This window comes from Diadema setosum, chromosome 10 (genome assembly GCF_964275005.1).
Source record: "Diadema setosum chromosome 10, eeDiaSeto1, whole genome shotgun sequence".
NCBI lineage: Eukaryota > Metazoa > Echinodermata > Echinoidea > Diadematoida > Diadematidae > Diadema > Diadema setosum.
This window is the reverse complement of record NC_092694.1, coordinates 2913678-2934303: the sequence shown is the minus strand read 5'-3', so window position 1 is coordinate 2934303 and position 20626 is coordinate 2913678. Positions and strand designations below refer to the sequence as shown.

General features: G+C 37.5%; 1 protein-coding gene across 1 annotated transcript; it reads left to right on the top strand.

Annotated features, from left to right (window-relative positions):
* Window positions 1-3589: 3589 nt before the first annotated feature.
* LOC140234026 (peptidyl-prolyl cis-trans isomerase-like) lies at window positions 3590-4092 on the top strand. Its single transcript, XM_072314106.1, is given in 2 exon segments — window positions 3590-3829; window positions 3832-4092. Coding segments are annotated over 2 exon segments (501 nt in total).
* The last annotated feature ends 16534 nt before the right edge of the window (window positions 4093-20626 follow it).

Below are 20626 nucleotides of genomic sequence, written 5' to 3'. Positions count from 1 at the left end.
CCCGATTATGATTTTTTTCTTTGATTTTGATTGATTTCAAATGGGTTGTACATGAAAATCATATCTTGTTCTGGTTTCACATGAACAAAGGCAATACAAAGAGTACGGTTCTTATTTTATCAGACAAGCTGCTATGACATAATGTACGTCGACCTCCTCGTCTCAAGACCCTTTGTCATGTGTTTATTTGCTTGGGTTGCACCGATTTTCTGTGTCTGTGTCAGTGTCCGAGTATTTGTTTGATTGTTTGTTTGTTTGTTAGTTTGTTAGGATGCGTATGTCTGTCATTGTCCCATTGCTTTACCTCTTCCTCTTATCCCTGCTGAACACTGCCATTATAATGAACGATTGGCACTATACAGTCAATATCATACTTGCATGTTCAATTTTGATTAGGTTACAGTGATTCACTGAATTGTGGCTTTTTAATTGATAATTTCACCTTTTCCTCAACTTAGAAATGAAGCTTGAATTTAATGAAACTAATTTATGCTATCATGTTAAATTACCTCCTACATAATTATTTGTACAGTATTCAGCTATCAGTCATATCAATGTCAGTGTTATCTGACATATTGTTTTTGAACTATTAAGGATCAAAAGTAGAACATATTTTTTTATAACATCTCTTATGTATATATGTATACAATATATAAGATATACATGTATATACATCATATGGGTGAGAATTTTGAACGATGTACAATTGCCATTTTTCCTACCTTATGACACTCTTTCCCTTAAACACACCCGGATGATCTAAGAAACCATCCCTTGTCAAATGCGAACAAAAATTGCATTTTCAGACAAACCTCCGTGAAAAAAAAGAACATCCGTGATGATTAAAACGTTATCGAGTCGGGCACCACCTTGCTTTGATGGAGCAGGTGTATATTTTACCTCTGGCTCTCTAGCCGAGGAGCTGCATGCCGTGTTTGGAGCGGACTGGGGCTCGTCTGCACTTTTTGGACTATACAATTCACCGAAAACCAAGCAAATAGTGTATATTTTTTTTTTTATGAAAATCCACTTCTATCTCCTCTCTGAGGAATATATATATGTTGAAAGGGTGTCAAAATTGTAATAATTTGCATTGAAAATACCATTTCGAAATTTTGGAAGAGTTAGGAAGGCTACATCCTCTCTGTCGATTAGCTATTCGTCCTGGAACATGACACTAGTGGTAGAACGAACGTCCGTGACAATTTCAGCGAATGTCCGTGACGTAGACAATCCGACCAATAAGGATACTTGTCTCGAAAGTGCCTTTTATTTTGCAAAACTTTCAGCTCAAATAACGAAAAGTATAGTTTTACAAAGTAAACAATGAACTTTGAGCAGTAGTTTCAGAATTTTTAAGGCAGTATTTGATCATGATGAACAAACAGCTAAAAATTGACTTGCAATTTTACGCTTATATTCCATCTAATTATACAAAGCTAAACACTGAAAATCAAGTAATAGGAAACTGGAATTTTGCGTAATCTGTAATTTCTGTGCATTTAAATTTCTTTCCGATGATGTTTTGGAGTCAATTTGCACTGTCACAGGTTCTCGGACTCTTGGTAACATGCAATTTATGAGTGTCGTTAGCTTAGGGTCTACATTGTAGATTAGATATCAACATGGGCAAAAATATTGCATAACAGACCAGTGTAAAAACGCTATCCAATAAAATGGACCCAACACTGACCCTTGCGTAACCTCACCCCTTTCCAATTTTCGACAGTGAGCCATTGAAGGCAGTGCATTATTTACGATCACATAGGTAAAAAACAAACCAGGATAAGAATAGCCCCTTTTACCCTATACAGCTGTAACAACTTTGACAAGGATCAGTTATACCGTATGGCAACCCCCTTTCCCCCACCCCCCCCCCAAAAAAAAAAAAAAAATAAATAAATACAACGGGCCCCTATGCAATGATAACATTAAAATATCAAATCAATCCAAATACTGTTTCAGGGTAGGAAACCAAAACTTATTACCCACATCTTACATCATATCTCTCTGTCCCTCCAAGTTCTGTCCATTGTGTTCACATATTAATAACGTGCACTTCCAAGAGCTTAAAAGTGCTTAAAGGGATCGTATAGTTTTGGTTGAGACCTAATTTCGGGATTCTAACATTTTTTCGTGAGATATATCTCACGAAAAAATAATGCGAAACTTGTTATGAAATTTGAAAAAGCGTGTAATTCTATGAGGAATCCACCGTTTATTTGATGAATATTGGTTTTGAAATGCCTGAGATATCAACAAAAAAAAGAGCAATTATCATAAAGTGTGGGACCCGCACTTTATTATAATCGCTTTGGGGTGCGGAGGTAATGTTTTCGTTACCGTTTGTTTGTTTGTTTGTTTGTTCGTAAGTTAGTTTGTTTGTCCGTGTGCAAAATAACTCAAAAAGTAGTCGACAGATTTAAATAAAACTTGCAGGAAAATTTTAGGATGATTCAAGTAAGAGGTGATTAAATTTTGGTAGTGATCCGAGAATTTTTGGGGAATTTATGAAGGCTTTTTATATTTTGGCAGGTAGAGTCAATGAACTTGGGAGTTCAGGCTGCGCGTATTTGAAGTTTGCATGCGCGCACTAAAGGGCGCGCTCTAGTTTCTGCCAGGCTGCTAGGGGTACGTATGGGTGGAAGTCACTGATACATGTATCTCTATGCAGGCGCGGTGGAGCACCCCAATTATCTCGCAGAAATCCATCGGCAGCCGAGCCTCATTTGCATAAAGTAAACAACATGTACTCGCTATAACTAACTAACTATAAAATGCATTTTTAGTGCTTGTAGTGTCGTGGTCGTAGGTGTGTGTGTGAGTGTGTGTTTGTGTTCGAGTCTGATATGTGTATTATGAACGTTTTCCGTCTCCCCTCTATGATCTTTACTTATTTCCATCAAAGAGTTATGAAGGTCTTCTGTGTGTATAGCAGTGTTGCATTACAGTTTCTGTTTTTCAGTCTGCTTGAAATAAATGTCTACATGATCCTTGACATTTTACTTTAGACCTACTTGACCATCATAATGACTTCAAAAGCATGAATTTCAGTATAAAATCACAGAAATGACAGAATATGTACATTGAATCATCGTGGAACGGCGATAATTCATTTAAGGGCGTCAACCTCGTTGGCCACATACCTCCACCTCCCTAAACGACAGCACAGAGAATCACAAGTCAGCAGCAGTACTTGTTGGATTTCATGGCTTTATTTTTTCATGTCTTTCCTTGCATGGGCAACAATGGAATCACAAACACCGTGGTATCGACTGTTTGTTGCCATTCTAAGCTTACTTTTCAAGGCTGTCAAACAGAATGAGACTCCTTCTCATCCGACTCGGTTTCGACCTCAGGGGGGTGTTTCATTAAGAAACTTGTCGGATAATATCTGACAAGTCAATTATATCCGACAAGTTTTGAGAAATTCTTTTGTCTGATTGGCTGATTTCTCTGAACTTGTCGGATTTAATTGACTTGTCAGATATTTTATCCGACAAGTTCCTTTATGAAATGCCCCCAGGTCCATCAGGGTAGACAAAATTGCGACTTTAGCGTATTACGACGCCAATTAGCAACTATTACCATGGCCAGGTCCAGAGTTTTCTTCGACATTATTGTCGGTGGAGATAGCCTCGGTAGAATAGTCATGGAGTTGCGGCAAGATGTCGTGCCCAAAACAGCAGAAAACTTCCGTGCACTCTGCACTGGTGAGAAGGGATTTGGCTTCAAGGCAGCCTCCTTCCACCGTATCATTCCGGGCTTCAAGTGCCAGGGAGGCGATTTCACCCGTGGTGACGGAACTGGTGGAAAGAGCATCTATCTGTCTATGGCGAGAAGTTTGCTGATGAGAACTTCAGCCTGAAGCACACTGGTCCTGGAATCCTGTCCATGGCCAACGCTGGTCCCAACACCAATGGCTCCCAGTTCTTCATCTGCACAGCGGAGACCCCATGGTTGGATGGAAAGCACATGGTATTTGGATCTGTAGTTGAGGGAATGGATGTCGTCAAGGCAATGGAGAAACTCGGTAGTCAGAGTGGCAAAACCGCCAAGGAGATCCTCATCGCTGACTGTGGTCAACTGTAGAAAGGCCCCTTTTTCAGCACCAGTCATTTTATCCTCTAGAGACTGGTAATAGGATCTCTATAAAGTATCAGAGAAGGTGATTTGTATTGTGGTACAATGTTTGCATCTATGTCCAGATAAATCTCTGTAGAATCACTCGGTAAAAAACACGTAATTTGATGTCACTTGTGACTGATTTCGATGGGATGTAAGTACAATTCATACCAGTGACTTGATTCAATTCAATATGTTACATGTCAGGTCAGCAGTGTTTGTTATTGTCTAAATTAGAAGTGGAAAAAAGGATACGTGTCTTTAAGACTATTATTAATATTTTCAATAATAGTCATGGCAAAAAGTATGTACTTGTTTCTGATATATTACATAATAATAAGTTGCATGAGATGTATATGGATCATACTAACACATGGTAAACTGAGTAACTGTAGTTGACTATGACGAGTTTCAAGATTGCTATTCTGAGAGGATTATGTACCTGTGCATCTTGATCTTTACTTTTGAGAATTTATATCACACCCATAGCTTCAATATCAGTTTATGTACAACAATGTAAAGGCTCATCTTCTTGTGAAGATGCTTCGTGTATGGTCACAGAACTTGCGCAGATATGCGAAAAAAAAAAAAAAAAAAACATCGTCAGGGCTCCATCACCTAATATCTGGTGATTATCACTTTCCCTTGTGGCTTACAATCAGTAAGCTAAATGACATACCCAGATTACACAGGAGTATTCAATCTTTCCTTACTGATGAATTACATTTACCACTTTGCTACATAATAGTAAAATTATGTTCTTGTGCCCTTTGGGGCATCTTGGGTCTTCAGTGTGTTCTGTGTTAGTTCTGCAGTGTACAAATTCTTTCTCTTCTCTCAGAGCTAGCAGTCAATGGTGTGTTTGTATTTTTGTATCACTAGTAGTCACTGAAATGTGTCAGGCTATTGGCTCAAAAATAGTTACACTGTATGTCCCTCTCACTTGGAAAAGGTAATGAATAAAGACTGATAATATCTACCAAAAACAAAAAACAAAACAATGAACGGTGCCCCCACCCCATTTCTTGTTACATATTCTGAGAGTTGCGGATCTTATCTGATCAGTCATCAAAGCTGGCAAATATAGTATCTGTATATATTGATGGTATATGCGCGTACCGCTTCCCTTTCAATCTATAATATGTGACCCTGCACTACAAAACAAATAAAAAGTTGCCAGACATGGAATCTAAGCTAAGAGCATGTTGTAAAAGAGCAGACTTCAAGCTTTAAAATGATGTATAACTCAAATCAAGTGCACTCTCCTTTATACCCTATCTAAATATTGGAAAGAAAGCACACACTCCAGAAAAGTGTGAAGTGAGAAAAGAGGCTCTAAAGCGCAGTTTTTATTCAAACGTTATAATGTTCACCAACCCGTGCTACCTGTGCAATGAAAGGGACAAAAAAAAAGGTTTGAAACCACCGGTTTAAACACAATGAAGAGATTATCCGATTAAGCTGAAATTGGGCATGTTCTAATTGTGACCGTGCACCTCAAAACGAACATAAAGTCACACACACTGATTTTGCGTGAGGACTGAAAGTAAGTGAAATGGGTCAACCTAGCCGATCTTGACTTTTTCATATTTTCTGAAAGAGCGGGTCTTTTTTTACATTATGCTAAAATTTGGTATCATAAAACGGGCAGGAAAGTGTGTTTTTTAGCAGTTTATCTCGAACATTTTTGGTAGAATAGTGTGATTAGGTGTGTCTTAGAATTCCTTTTTCATTTCTGAAAAACCTTGTCCACACTCTTCACTTTCAACTCTAATAACTTTTGAAAGGATAGTGCTACTGCTTTGAAAGTTGGCATTCATTATGGACAGAATGTGTTAATGAGGCATGCTTTATTTCAATTCAACCTGATAATCCCTTCATTGTTGTTATTCTGGTGGTTTAGTTCCTGTTTTTTGACCCATTCATCGCACAGCCAGCACGGTTTGGTAAAGATTAAGCGCTTGAATAGACACTGTACTTCAGAACCTCTTTTCTCAGTTCACACCCTTCCTGAGTGTGTGCCGTCTTTCCAATATTTACATAGGTTAGGAGAGTCCATTTGCTTTGAGTTATACATCATTTTAAAGCTGAAAGTCTGCTCTTTCAGAATATGGTCTTAACTAAAAATTCATGTCTGGCGACTTTTTGTTTGTTTTGAGGTGCAGGGTCACATTTACACATTCTATCCATAATAAATAATAACTTTCAAAGCAGTTGTATCATCCTTTCTAAAGTTATTAGAGTTGAAAGTGAAGAGCGTGTACAAGTTTTTTTTTTTTTTTTTTTAAGAAACGAAAGGGGAACTCTATAGACACACACTAGTATAGTATTCTGAAAAACAAGTGTTCAAGATTAAACAAGATAAAACACACTTTCCTGTTCATTTTGTGTGACCCTGCACTGTCCACAAAACACACAAAAAGTCGCCAAATATAGATTTTTAGTTTAGGGCACATTCTGAAAGAGCAGACTCTAAGCTTAAAAATGATGTATAACTCAATTCAAATGGATTCTCCTAACCTATATCAATATTGAAAAGAAAGAGCACACTCTGGAAAAGTTTGAACTGAGAAAAGAGGCTGTGAGGTACAGGGTCTATTCAAGTGCCTAATCTTTACTAAGCCGTGCTGCCCGTGCCATGAATGGGACAAAAAACTTGGTGTAAACCATTGTAGCAACAACAATGAAGGGATTATCAGATTAAGCTTAAATTAAGCATGCTTGATATACACATTCTGTTCATAATAGATCTCAACTTTAAAGTAGTAGCATTATCTTTTCAAACGTTATTAGAGTTGAAAGTAAAGAGTGTGCAAAGGATTTTCAAGAAATTAAAAGTGGTCTCTAACAAAAACCTGATCACACTACTTTACCAAAAAAAGGGGTTGTAGAAAAACTGCTGAAAACCCACTTTCACATTCAAGTTATGATCCCAAACTTAGGGATAATGTAGAAGAAGAATATCTCTTTCAGAAAATATGTGACCCTGCACCTCAAAACAAACAAAAAGTCGCCAGACATGACTTTTTAGTTAAGACCATATTCTGAAAGAGCAGACTTTAAGCTTTAAAATGATGTATAACTCAAATCAAATGGACTCTCCTAACCTATTTAAATATTGGAAAGAAAGCACAAACTCAGGAAAAGTATGAACTGAGAAAAGAGGCTCTGAAGTACAGTGTCTATTCAAGCGCTTAATCTTTACCAAACCGTGCTGGCTGTGCGATGAATGGGACAAAAAACAGGAAGTAAACCACCAGAGTACCAACAATGACGGGATTATCGCATTAAACTGAAATTAAGCATGCCTCATTAACACATTCTGTCCATAATTAATGCCAACTTTCAAAGCAGTAACACTATCCTTTCAAAAGTTATTAGAGTTGAAATTGAAGAGTATGGACAAGATTTTTCAGAAATGAAAAAGGGATTCTGAAGACACACCTAATCACAATATTCTTCTAAAAATGCTCGAGATAAAATGCTAAAAAAAAAAAAACACACACACACACTTTCCTGCCTGTTTTATGATAACAAATTTTAGCATAATGTAAAAGAAGACCGGCTCTTTCAGAAAATATGAAAAAGTCAAGATCGGCTAGGTTGACCCATTTCACTTATTTTCAGTCCTCACGCAAAATCAGTGTGTGCGACTTTATGTTCGTTTTGAGGTGCACGGTCACACATGGAAAACTCAAAACTGACTCGGTTGACCTGTTTCACCTTTCTTGAGTCCTCACATAAAATCAAGGGGTGCGACTTTTTGTTTGTTTTGTGATGCATGGTCACTTATGATCTCAAACTTTAGCATAATGTAGAAAAGACTTGTTCTTTCAGAAAAATATATAAAAGTCAAGATTTACCAAATTGACCCTTTTCATCTTTTTTTGATCCTCACCCAAATTCAGTGGTTGCCACTTTTTGTTCGTTTTGTGGTGCACGGTGACATATTACAGATAACTTTGTATAATTTACATGATTTCATCATAAAGTGTCAAATTTCTTCAAGCATAATTCACACAATCTTGACTAACTCACTATATTGGAACTTATTTAAATCAATATCTGTGATATGTGTATTTTAGCAGTTTCATTTTGATGAGGTCATCACTTTGAGACTGAACATAGACTGAAGTTAATTTGTAGAATCCATACGTATTATATGATGGCGTCATATGTCAAATCTCTTTGAGCATATCTCGTACATTCTTCACGGTTATTTTGAGACAGATTTCAGCACGTTAAAGTTCATTTAAGTTAATCGCTTAATAGTGAAGTCATTTGTTGACGTCATCACTATAGAGAGAATGGATTAAAGTTAAAAGGGATGGCCAGTAACTGAACAGTGGGAATCAGTAGGAATGCTGGGGATGATTGTTCCCGTTCTTGTGGAATTCATTTAAGAGTACATTAGGATATCTATTGTTGTGTGAAACTTATTTACTTCAGAACGGTCTCATATTCAAGTAATGTGCATGTCAGGAAAGGAATATATTTGCTCGAGTCTTTATATATATATATCCATTGATTTTTTATAAAAGTTCATAAGGTCATTGACGTCTCTGTTAGGACACCCCAGACAATATACACTTAATTGGATTCAGTTATGCCGTATCACATCACTGTGTTAGGTTCAGGCGAGCTCATCCGGCTGTGAAGTTAAGTTATGATATTCAGGAATATGATTAGGTGCTAGGGAAGTTTCAATCTAATAAGTAGGGATAGTTTGCTTTGTGAGGATGATTTTTAATGCATACTTCTGTCTGAGCCCTATGTTAATTGATTTTAGCTGTTTGCGTATAAGTACGGATGATTAGGAAATATTAGTAGAGAAACACTTTGGTTAGAACGTTAGACACACATCGGTACGGGGCTTGAACTGACGTTGGCGAGCGGGACTGTTATGCTGAGGCGACTACCGACACGAGCCGAGGGACGAACGTCGCTACCTGAGCCACACCTGCTCAGCCACACCTACTGAGCCACGCTTGCTGAGCCACCACCCGCTGACGACCTGCGGTCTACCGGGCACGACGCGGGCGCAGTAGCAACTACCGGAGAGGGGGGGGGGGGGGGGGGGGGGACATGAACCCGGAACCCAGAGCAGTATAGCAAAAAGTTACGTGTTTATTTATACTTTGTATTGTATTTGATATTTGATATCAAATCTTCAACTTTGTAAACAAAACCAAAACTTATTATTATTAAAACATTGATTTAACTGTACTCGATTTTTTTCAGTTTGAATGCTTACCTGTCAAAGTAGCAGAGTAAATAAAAAAAATAAAAAAAAAAAAGGTTGCTTATGTGACAGTGCAGTTTAATACCCCGTCGCTGTACAGGCATGCTAACCTGGAAACATTTAACTGCACACTTATACTTTGATATGGGACCATTCTGAAGCAAATAATTTTCACACAACAATAGATATTTAATGTACGCTCAAATGAATCACACAAGGATTGGAACAATCATCCCTCAGCAATCATCACTGATTCACACTGATCAGCTAATAGCCATATCCTCTTTAAGCTTGTAAAGATAGACATAATATATGTGATACCTCCATAGCAATCATGTTATTTCTTTGTTGGGAGTATGTGACCGTGCATCACAAACGTGACAAAACCGGTAGCGCGTCTGCCTCCGGGTTCGAACCCGAGTCTTGGATAAGCAATGTTGTGTGTAAGCATACCGTCCCCTCTACCAAGAGGCAAAACACTCTGTCCCTCGTATAGGACATAAAATGGAGGTCCCGTGTATGAGAGAGTAATAACTCATGCACGTAAAAGATCCCGCTTCATTCATTCATCGCAAAGAGCAGGGTGTCTAACCTGGTGAAGTGGTCCCACCTCACATCCAATTGGACCTCATGGAAGACCAGCTTAACGTAGCTGAATATGGGCTATCCAGCTATCTTCTCAGATGGTAATGAACAAACAAAATAAACAAAATAAACCAACAAAGATTTGAGTGAAGACTGAAAATAGGTGAAATGGGTCAACCCAGCCTTCTTGAGTTTTTATATATAAATATTTTCTGATCGAGCAAGTCTTTTTCTACTTTATACTAAATTTTGGGATCAGAAGACACTGGTTGTATGACTTGTGTGTTGTTTAACTTGTAGGTTGTATGACTCGTGAGTGTCGGTCTCGTGACATGCATCGAACATTAGTACTGCGTTTTGATATCAATATTTTGAAAATTGAAACACAAAACAACCTTAAAGGGATGGCGCAGTTTCGGTTGAGATGGATCTTTAGGTTTCCATTTTTCTTTTCTTTTCTTTTCTTTTTTCTAGAAACCATTTTTTTTTCTTTGAGAACCCTTTCATGAAATGAAAAAGAGCTTTATTGTAAAGAAAATTCAAAGTTTATTTGATGAATATTGGTTTGAAATAGTTAAGATATCCGAAACAAATGCCCTCCTGATAGCAAGTGGGACCACCTTTTATTATAGGATTGCATTTTTGCTTTGTTTTTAGTTATTGCAGGCATTTCAGATCAAATTTTCAGAAAAAAAAAAGTAATTTCTCTTAGAAATACCTGCCCCTACATGTTTCAAGTTAAGTTGTTTCTTAGTACCTTGCAAAACGTTAAAAAGCTGAACCATTACATCAACAAATACAACATTATCCCTTAAATCATTCATAGTCATCCCTTTAAGCATACATAGATATCCTGCTTGGAAAGCGAAATAAGAATTATTGCAAAGTAAAAAGGAAAAATAAAACATCACGAGACCCCCCCCCCCCGAAAAAAAGAAGAAAAAAGGATCACTAATGAATCACGCCCATAGTACATTGACGAACCTCAGAGGCACTGAACGAATTCCTTTCTCATTACGAATAAAGCAATGCTGTAAATCAGTCTCTGGAGGAAAATAGTTTAAAGGGATTGTGTAGTTTTGCTTGTAACCTAATTTCAGGTTTCTAACATTTTTAACTAACAGAATTCTAACAGAAACCTCTTATGAAGTATGAAAGATCATGTAATTCTATGACAAATTCAACGTTTATTTGATGAAAATTGCTTTTGAAATGGCTGAGATACCCCCCCCCCCCAAAAAAAAAAAGAGTGATTCCATAAAGTGTGGGACCCAAACTTTATTAAGATCGCTTTGTATTAATTTGTTTTTGGATGTTTCAGTCATTCCAAACCCGATTTTCATTAAATAAACTTTGAATTCCTCTTGAAATGGTACGCTCTGTACTATACCATAAGTGTTTTTCTTGTATCTCACAAAAAGTTAAAAGCCCAATTTTCATCTCCACCAATACTGTGCCCTCCCTTTAAATGCGAAATATTTGGCGGATAGTTTCGAAACATGCTCTCCAACAACATGTAGTAGAATAAAATAAATAAATGACACAAAAGAAAATCCTTAAGAATTCTTTCATTTCAATAAAAGGTATTCATAGCCATTCTTGAAAAGAAAAAAAAAACACATTATTGTTCCTTGGATTTAGGATCCCTAAATCTTTAGCTTTAGAATAGTTAGGCCCTAGCATGAATACACGTGTCCTTGGGTGTATTTATGTGTGCGTGTGCATGCGTGTGTGTACAATACTAGATGGATAGTGCTATAACATAATTTATACATAATATATACAGTAATAATTATATTTACACCAGACATCCCTGAAAAGAAAGTAAGCATTATTGTTCCACAGATTTACGATTATTCGACCATGTGAAAGATTATCTAAGCATGAATACACGCGGCCTTGGGTATATTTGTTTGTTTGGGTGTATGTAGATTTTTTGTGTGTGTGTGTGTGTGTGTGTACTTCTAAGTGTAGATTCTATCTGTTCTACTACAAAATGACAAAGACAAAATGGCACAAAAAAAAGTCCCCACCACTTGCAGAAAATAGGTAGCTACAAAACTTCATTTTGAGGCAATAGACACCAGATATTTGGGTTTTTCAGTCCATAACACATAGTTTACTAGTAAATTCAATTCTGCCTTCCTTTCAGGAACGTTGATGTCTCTCTCTCTCTCTCTGTTCCCAATTACTTTTTTCTTCTTTGATTTTGATTGATTTCGAATAGGTTGTACATGAAAATAATATCTTGTTCTGGTTATAACATGGAGAAAGGCAATGCAAACAGTACGGTTCTTATCTTATCAGACAAGCTGCTGTGACGTAATACGTCAACTTCCTCGTCTCATGACCCTTTGTCATGTGTTTATTTGCTGGGGTTTGCACCGATTTCATGTGTCTGTGACAGTGTCCGTGTATTTGTTTGTTTGTTTGTTTGTTTGTTTGTTTGGATGTGTTTGTCTGTCATTGTCCCATTGCTTTACCTCTTCCTCTTATCCCTGCTGAACACTATGCCATTATAATGAACGATTGCCACTATACAGTCAATATCATACTTGCATGTTCAATTTTGATTAGATTACAGTGAGACACTGAATTGTGGCTTTTCAATTGATGATTTCACCTTTTCCTCAACTTAGAAATAAACCTTTATTATGTAGTGACCAATATATCATTTAAATGGTATTATTTTGTACTATATGACAGAGACCGTAGTTCAAAATCGTCAAAAATGGACTTATCGGTTTTTGCAAACAAACTCTTTATATATTTATGTGTGTGTGTGTGTGTTTGTATTAATATCTATTCATATACTAGTAATATCATATACATGTATGCAATATCATATGTATATATATATATGATACACATAGGGGATACTTCAGACAGATACATTTAATTCATTTACAAAGTTTCTACTCTGTTATTTACTTGTAAGTTTTCTTTTATCTTTACAGAGCAAACCACATTATTTTCATAACATTTTTATAGTGTTGAGTTTGTGTGGTATGTGTGTGTAAGTGTGTGTGTGTGCTCGTATATATACAAAATATTTAAGATCAAGTGCTTTGATTTACAGAAAATTCCTAACCGGTTCGTTTCACCTTGTGTTGCCATATCATCATTTTTTTTCTTTCTCTCTTTCTTCGTTCCTTTAAATTGTGTTTCATTGAAATTTAATTCATGATACATAGACACTTCAACATTCCATTGATTCGAGAGTATGCATTGCTTTTGAGCATTCCTCCCTATTTCAAGAATTTCCTCATAAGTTTTGATGTTTTCCTAACTTATTATACATTTCCTCTATGGTGAATTGTGATATAATTTCTGAATTCAACTTCTGTAAAATATCTTTATGTTCCTGCTGGATATGGAAAAATGAATGATTTAATGCATGACTGAATGAACGAATGGATTCATTGACTGATGCATAAGTGTTAAAAATATAGCAGTAACAGTAACATTATTATCATTTTTTAAAAGTTACACAGAGTTAATGTCATTAACTCATCCAAATTATACTGGTCGGCTAGTTGTTGGTTGATTTCAACCAAAGCCAATGGCGGTATGATTCTGCCTATAACTAGGCTGAATAGCTTATGTGGATAAAGTCCCTTTTTATTTTGCTTTTGCAGCAAAAAGTTGTTGATACCCAAAGACATTTTTTTTTAACAAACATGTTTTATCAAACATGTTGATTTATCCAGACCCAGTTTAAGGCGTAATATACATATATTGTCTATCTTTCAATGAGAACAAATTTCAAAATACGAAAAGCTACTTGATTTGAGACTTTTTTTTGCGAGTGTTTTTTTTTTCCATCCCCCCCAAAACACACACACACACACACACACACACACACACACACAAAGGGATCCTCCGCAATGATAAGTTAAAAAAAAATAAATCAATCTAAATACAATTCAGGGCAAGGAACTGTAAATTATGCAGCTGTCATTTGTATGACGCACCTCTTGACCCCCGGGAAATGTGCGTCATGGTCGCGTCAAGTACCACCAATTTGATGACGCGTGGTACCGTCACGGGAGCAAAATGTCCGTCACAATACTGACCCATATGTGCGTCATAGTCGGTCATTTAACCAGAGTGTGTCAAAAGGTTCGTTAATAGGACCGTCATGTAATTTTGCGAGGCTTCTTGCATGGTATCCCTCCGTAACAGAATAAAACAAACTCGCGATCGCGAGCCGGCCGAATTCACCGGCTCCTGAAAACGCGAAAATGACACAATTTTCATTCAGTTTTATTATAACATACTGATACTCACTTCATTCTCGTACGTCTTCTTTTTCTATCTGATGTCAGACTAAAGGTCTTTTCAGAAGGTTTGAGCACAAATTTGCTCCAAAACCACACTACCAAACACAATTTGTGATTAAAATCATCACATACAGCCCGCGGCATCGCGAAGCTCGCTATCCTTCAATCGCATTCACTGTAGTGTAGCATCGACCGTCGACCGTGGAATCTGCAGCAAAACCACGTGCGTGATGTGACCGTGTGGTACACGTATACTAGTACAGTACAGGCGTACATACAGAAGACGAGGCATGACAGAGGCCAGGCCGCAAAACACATACAAACGATTATGGAACTACTGAGAGGCTATTAAAACCTATATTAACTTAAAATAGTAAATTCTATTTAAACACTAGCCATATAAACCATGTACCTAACTTGCGGTTTAATAAGGTTCGTGTTTAAATAGGCAGGGGCTTCAATCAAGCTGTTTTCGAATCGGGGAAGGGGAGGCGGGAGGTTTAATACGGAAAAAATTACTGTGGCTAGGCCGTAGTTTCGCGAAACTAGATACTACGAGTAGTTCGAGGACATGCCATAGCAACGTGTATACATTTGTATATCAAAACACGCATTTCTATGTCCATGATGTCCATGAACTAGGGAACGGTTTTGAGAAATTCGAAGTCATTCGAAGTTGAAGTGGTTTTTTTTTTCCCAAGCATTTTTATTTATTTCTTTTTTTTGTTCATATCTCAAAAATTCGATTTCTTAATTTTTTCAACTGGTATTTGGGAGTCTTGTAATTTATTAAAAATGTTGATAGAAATTTCTGAATATATTCAGAAAGTACGCCTATAGGCGCCTACTGTTTGGATAAACGGTAAACATGCTATGCAGTCTACGTTCGATACGAAGAAATCATTACGTCTTTCCCCTAACAAAAAAGTCCTGTGGTACTCCCTGTGGTACTTGTCGGTACCACACAATGTACCACACACTTGTAATGTTACCACAGGAACTGTGTGGTACTGTACCACAGGCTTGTAGGGTGCTCCCTGTAGTACTTGTCAGTACCACACAATGTACCACATAAATAAATGTTACCACAGGAACTGTGTGGTACTGTTTTACAGGCTCATGTGGTACTCCCTGTGGTACTGGTTGGTACCACACAATGTACCACACAAATATATGTTAACACAGGAACTGTGTGGTACTGTGTCACAGAATCGTGTGGTACTCTGGGATGTACCACAGGGCAGTACCACAGGACATTACCACAGGAAAGTTCCACAGGTCAGTACCACAAGACAGTATACACACAAATTGTCCTGTGGTATTTTGGGATGTATACCACACAACAGTACCACAGGACAGTACCACATGAATTGTCCTGTGGTATTTTGGGACGTACCCCCACGAGGAAAAACATACAAGACAAACAAACAAAAAACATTGCACCTACGAACGAATGTTAATAGCCAAAACTTTGATAAGTAATAAGCAGTTATGATGAGCGTGAACTGAAATTAATTGTCATGATTTTGCTGTCTAACCAGGCGATGACTGCATCTCATTGAACCTACTCGTAGTGAATTTCTCTGGGCATACGAGACCTTTTAAGTAGACAATTCTGTGATTGCATTTTTAATTGACTGATTAATCGATCTTTTTTTTTTTTTCATTGTTCAGGGAACATAAGATATTCGATCAAGTACACTATATTCGACTGTTGATGTTTCCTACTATGCGCCAAAAGAAAGGCTATAGAATCACGATATCTTTGCAATGATTCCTTTAATTGAACTAATGAGCTGGTTCTTCGATCGATATTTCCAGGATATTTACACGCTGTTTATTCCAGTGCGCGCATTCTTTCGTCTGGCACGCACCTGGGTGTGGCACCTGCTTTTGTGGAAATTTCCACAAAGGGAGAGAGGTGGGGTGTCAAGTTTCTTCAAGCCGAAGAGACTGCATGTAACACAATCTCTTCGCTCTGCTTACTGCATTCGTGCTTTCCCCTTACTCTTTGCTGATGTTGAACATTTAGATTTAACTTTACGAAGGTTGGTAGCACGTGGTTCTTTTTTGTTGTGAAGTGTATGTAATTTCTTTTTTATCATTCTTGGGAAGGAAAAGAAGAGTAAGGGGGAAAGAAGAATAAGAGGGAAAGTGAAATAAAACAAACGGCACGTACGCTCAGCATTCACAGTAAGCCGTCTTTTCCCACCAGCATAGTTATCATCATCACCATCAGACATCACTCAGACAATTTTAGCCTTTTCCTATCAACATTAAGAAACACGCATACAATGCAGTCCCTCGAGACAAACACCTAGGAAAATAAATAACAAATACAAAGTATTAGCACCTCCCAACAACACAAATACCGGTACATGTATTTAGAAAAAGACAACCCACAGCACACTAAAGCGGCTGGTATCAAACTTCGTCGCTTCGGTTCGAAAAAGTGATTGCAGCAAGCGGAAAATCGCCGTTACGAAAATAGCAGTGCGAGACACTTGAAAGAATTACGTAAAATACTTCAAAGTACAAAGGGAACGGATAAAGTGATATAAAATGGAAGAAATCGTACCAAACAAGGTGTGAGAAACGACAGTGGAGAACGGTAAGTTTAGTGTAGCAAATTTAATTAGGCCCTAGCAAAAGTTGGCAGCACCGAAAGCTACGCGAAAATATAGACATTGGAAACTCGGTGTTGCGACGAGATCCTTAGGATCAAGTCAATAAACGATACAAAACAAAGGAAATCAATTCATTTTGACCGGAAAATAGTTTGTTATAAGTATTCTGTTATATGAGATCTCCTTTGATAAGCCTAGAAATAGGCCTACATCGAATTTCCACGATACTCGGCCTCGGGAAAGTAAGTTCGAACGCTGTTCATCTGCACATACTGTAGTGCACATCAATACACGAACAGAAACTCACCTCTTCCTTGCAGAAAAATGATGCTATAACGTTACAAAAAACACACACAACACTCTAAAAATCATTTCGTACTTGAGAGGAAAGGGACAAGCAGATGGAGAAGAAGAGAAATACAAGCAGACATTGCACAACGGAACGCTTCTACGCCGACTCAAACGAAATAGGGGACTGTAGTGTAGTGGCAGCTGGCTACAGTGTGCAGCAAGCTACTACTACTTGTACAATGTAGTATACTAACGCTCCCCCAGCCGCCCACACAATGTCATGGGGATACCACGGCGATCCATGTAAACATCCAGGGTCCGTAGGCGACAGGGATTCACGCGCGCGAATTTCCGTTCGGTGCACACAGTTCGCAGGCAGCGAATTGCGTGAGCGCACACTTTTCCAGTCTGGTACGTACCGCGAATAACATGTGCGTCAAGGGTCAGTCATTTTCACGAAGAGGTGCGTCACCATTTTTCATGGTTAATGCGTCAATGGCTCATAAAGGTGTGTCACTTTTTGTGACAGAGGGTACGTCATGGTACCTAAAAGGTATGACGCACATTGGTACTTTGACGCACCTATCCCGGGGGTCAAGAGGTGCGTCATACAAATGACAGCTGCATTAGCTACTACCCATACGTCTAACAGAAAACCCCATCCGATTTGCTTCAGTTGTCAAAGAGATATGAGAAGTTTTGTAGAGCATGTCAAGAATCAAGTTCTGTCCATGGTGTTTTACAAATTATGCAGTTCCAAAAACTCCCACTTCAAAGAATCACACCCATAACATGCTTTACAATGATCCACATTTCTGAATTGAATAGGATACATAGCTAAGATGTTATATTTTAAGACTCTGAAGGAGCATTTAGGGAGTTCAATCATATTGGAAGTTATCGATGCAAAATCCGATAGTATAATTGATTGGGACATACTGTATACGTATATACCCTCAAGTAGGGAGTGATTACTTATATTTCCTCTTTTCCGAAATAGTAGTTAATTGTAAGACATAATTCGTAATGCACTTTCTATTCCCCAAATCAGAAATGGCATTTTTGTACATTTTCTCAGATCTATTCAAGCTTCCAACAAATTGATGCGATGTTGTGAAATTGTTATCTTTAGTTAAGTAAAACAAAAGTATTACATTCATGTATGTCATTACACCATTTTTTTTTTGGTAATAATCATTAAAAACAACAACGGTGAATCAACTGTTCACAAGACTTTTTTCTTCAGAGGTTTGTCATAGTTTTTTTAAGATCTTTCTTTTTCTTTCCGTTTCTTCTGACAATGATTTTAAAACATTTCTTTCTTCAGATTCCCATATTGTAATGGTTTTATTAAAGGCATTAACTGCTCTGCATTAAACGTATGTGTGTGTGTTAACATAATTCACGTTTTCAAAATAAAAAGTAATAAACATGTCTGTCCCTCTAAGTATCTATCTAATGCAATATATATATATATATATATATATATATATATATATTTTTTTTTTTTACTTCTTATACCTTAACTTAATTATGTCAACAATTTCACTCTTACACCGACCAAAATCATGCCACAGGCTAATCACATGAAATCTCTCCCCATTAACGGATATTTTAATTGACCTAATTAAGAACGACACGTAGTTTTACGCACAAATTCCGAATGATTACTTTCTTTATTTGGTGCTTTGAAATAAACATTTACTTTAAATCCACACTAAACTCTTAATAATGCAATCTGTTACAATGTATTTACCATTACAAATAAGTACAACCTGTATCACATCAACGTCCACGGAAACTCCAATTCACATGAGAATACGTTACCTTAGCACAAGTAGAGTCGACACTGAAGTAATCCGGTCTGTTTTAAAGTCTATTCATCTAGATTATTTCTCGTGCAAAAAAAAAAAAAAAAGTTCCATTCAAAACATAACATCTGCTCCTGTATACTCACACCAAAGATGGATCCCATCACTCTTAACACTTCCGCTTATATCCTTGATGTTATAGAGAATATAACCTCAATAACAATATCAAACTGATTCCATGATAAAAATCAATAACCAGTCCCACTGGCAGTGGCTCAATCAAGTTAACAAAATACGCAAACACAACAACAGAATATACTTCTGTAGTTGCCTTTGTGTAGACAAAACACAATATAAAAAGAGAGCTACAAATAATCATTATAATCACATCGCAAAGCATTATCCCATAAACCAACCGTTCATCTGCCTACTCGAAAAATACCAATACGCCCACAATAAAAAAATGCGACACATTTTCCATCCCTTATCTATATTTCCACTAAATAGAAGACTATAAAGGATAAATGCAAATTAAGAAGGTTGTCTATGAATCTTGCTTTCTGTAACTCATTTCTGCCTCACCATCTGCCATAATAGATTTCGTGCATGTTTGATATTCTCATTCTCTACATGTACATAAAACTTATCGCCATTATATCAGGACAACGCGTGTAAAAATTCCTCACTCTTACTGAAAGCAACAACAACAACAACTACAGCAGCGACAAAACAAAGGTTCGGCAAGCTATTCCTTAAAGTATGGTGAACGAGACATTAAAATCAAGAAAATCATATAAGAGAAGGTGTCAAAGCAGAGGGAAATGTCTCCTAAAAAAGATTTTTAATGTGACTTATTAAAAGATATTCGCCCCACTGAGAAATCGTGAGTTTAAACTGACTGATTTGCTTCACCGATATTCGCTCCGGAACAGCCGTCTTTTTCGAGCCCTAAAATATGACGTCACGAAATGAACAAAACCCTTTACGAGTGCAGCGGGATATCGAGGCCGCCGTTCATAAAGCACGTATTTCGTGGTGAGCGGATGCAATATCTGACCTGTATTTAGTCGCCTCTGCTTTCTCGGCTGAGACATTAAAACGTCCAATTGTTACCTTATATTGTACGGAAAGACTTTGAGTTTGACATCGAGAGTGAATTTAGTGATGACAGTGACAATGACACTGATAGTGACAGTGGCAATAAGTCGGACTGGTAGAAGAAGCGAGGGAGAGGCGACGGATATGGAAGGCCGCCGCGGACACAACTCGTTTGGAGCGTACATGGAAACGGGCACACTGCCTCTCCATACGCATGCCCCAAACGAACCACGTTCGCAACGGCCCTCCATAGACATAGCCCACTGTGTGGATGAAGTGGTAGCACAGCACACATTTCGTGACGTCATAATTTTGGTCACCAAAATTTCGCCGTCAGATCGGGTTCTGGTGGTCTAAAAAGAGTCTAAAAACACCATCTCTCCATCGTTCTGGAGACGTTTTTACCTTCTGAAAGTCAATTATTCATATTCCTAGAGACGTAAGCTTTCCAGAAATGTATAAATCACCTTGTTTATGATTATCGTCCTTTTTTTCTCGTTCACCATACTTTAACACAGTGTCAATTTCAACCTCTCCTTAGCATTAGAGCAAGTTACCTAGACC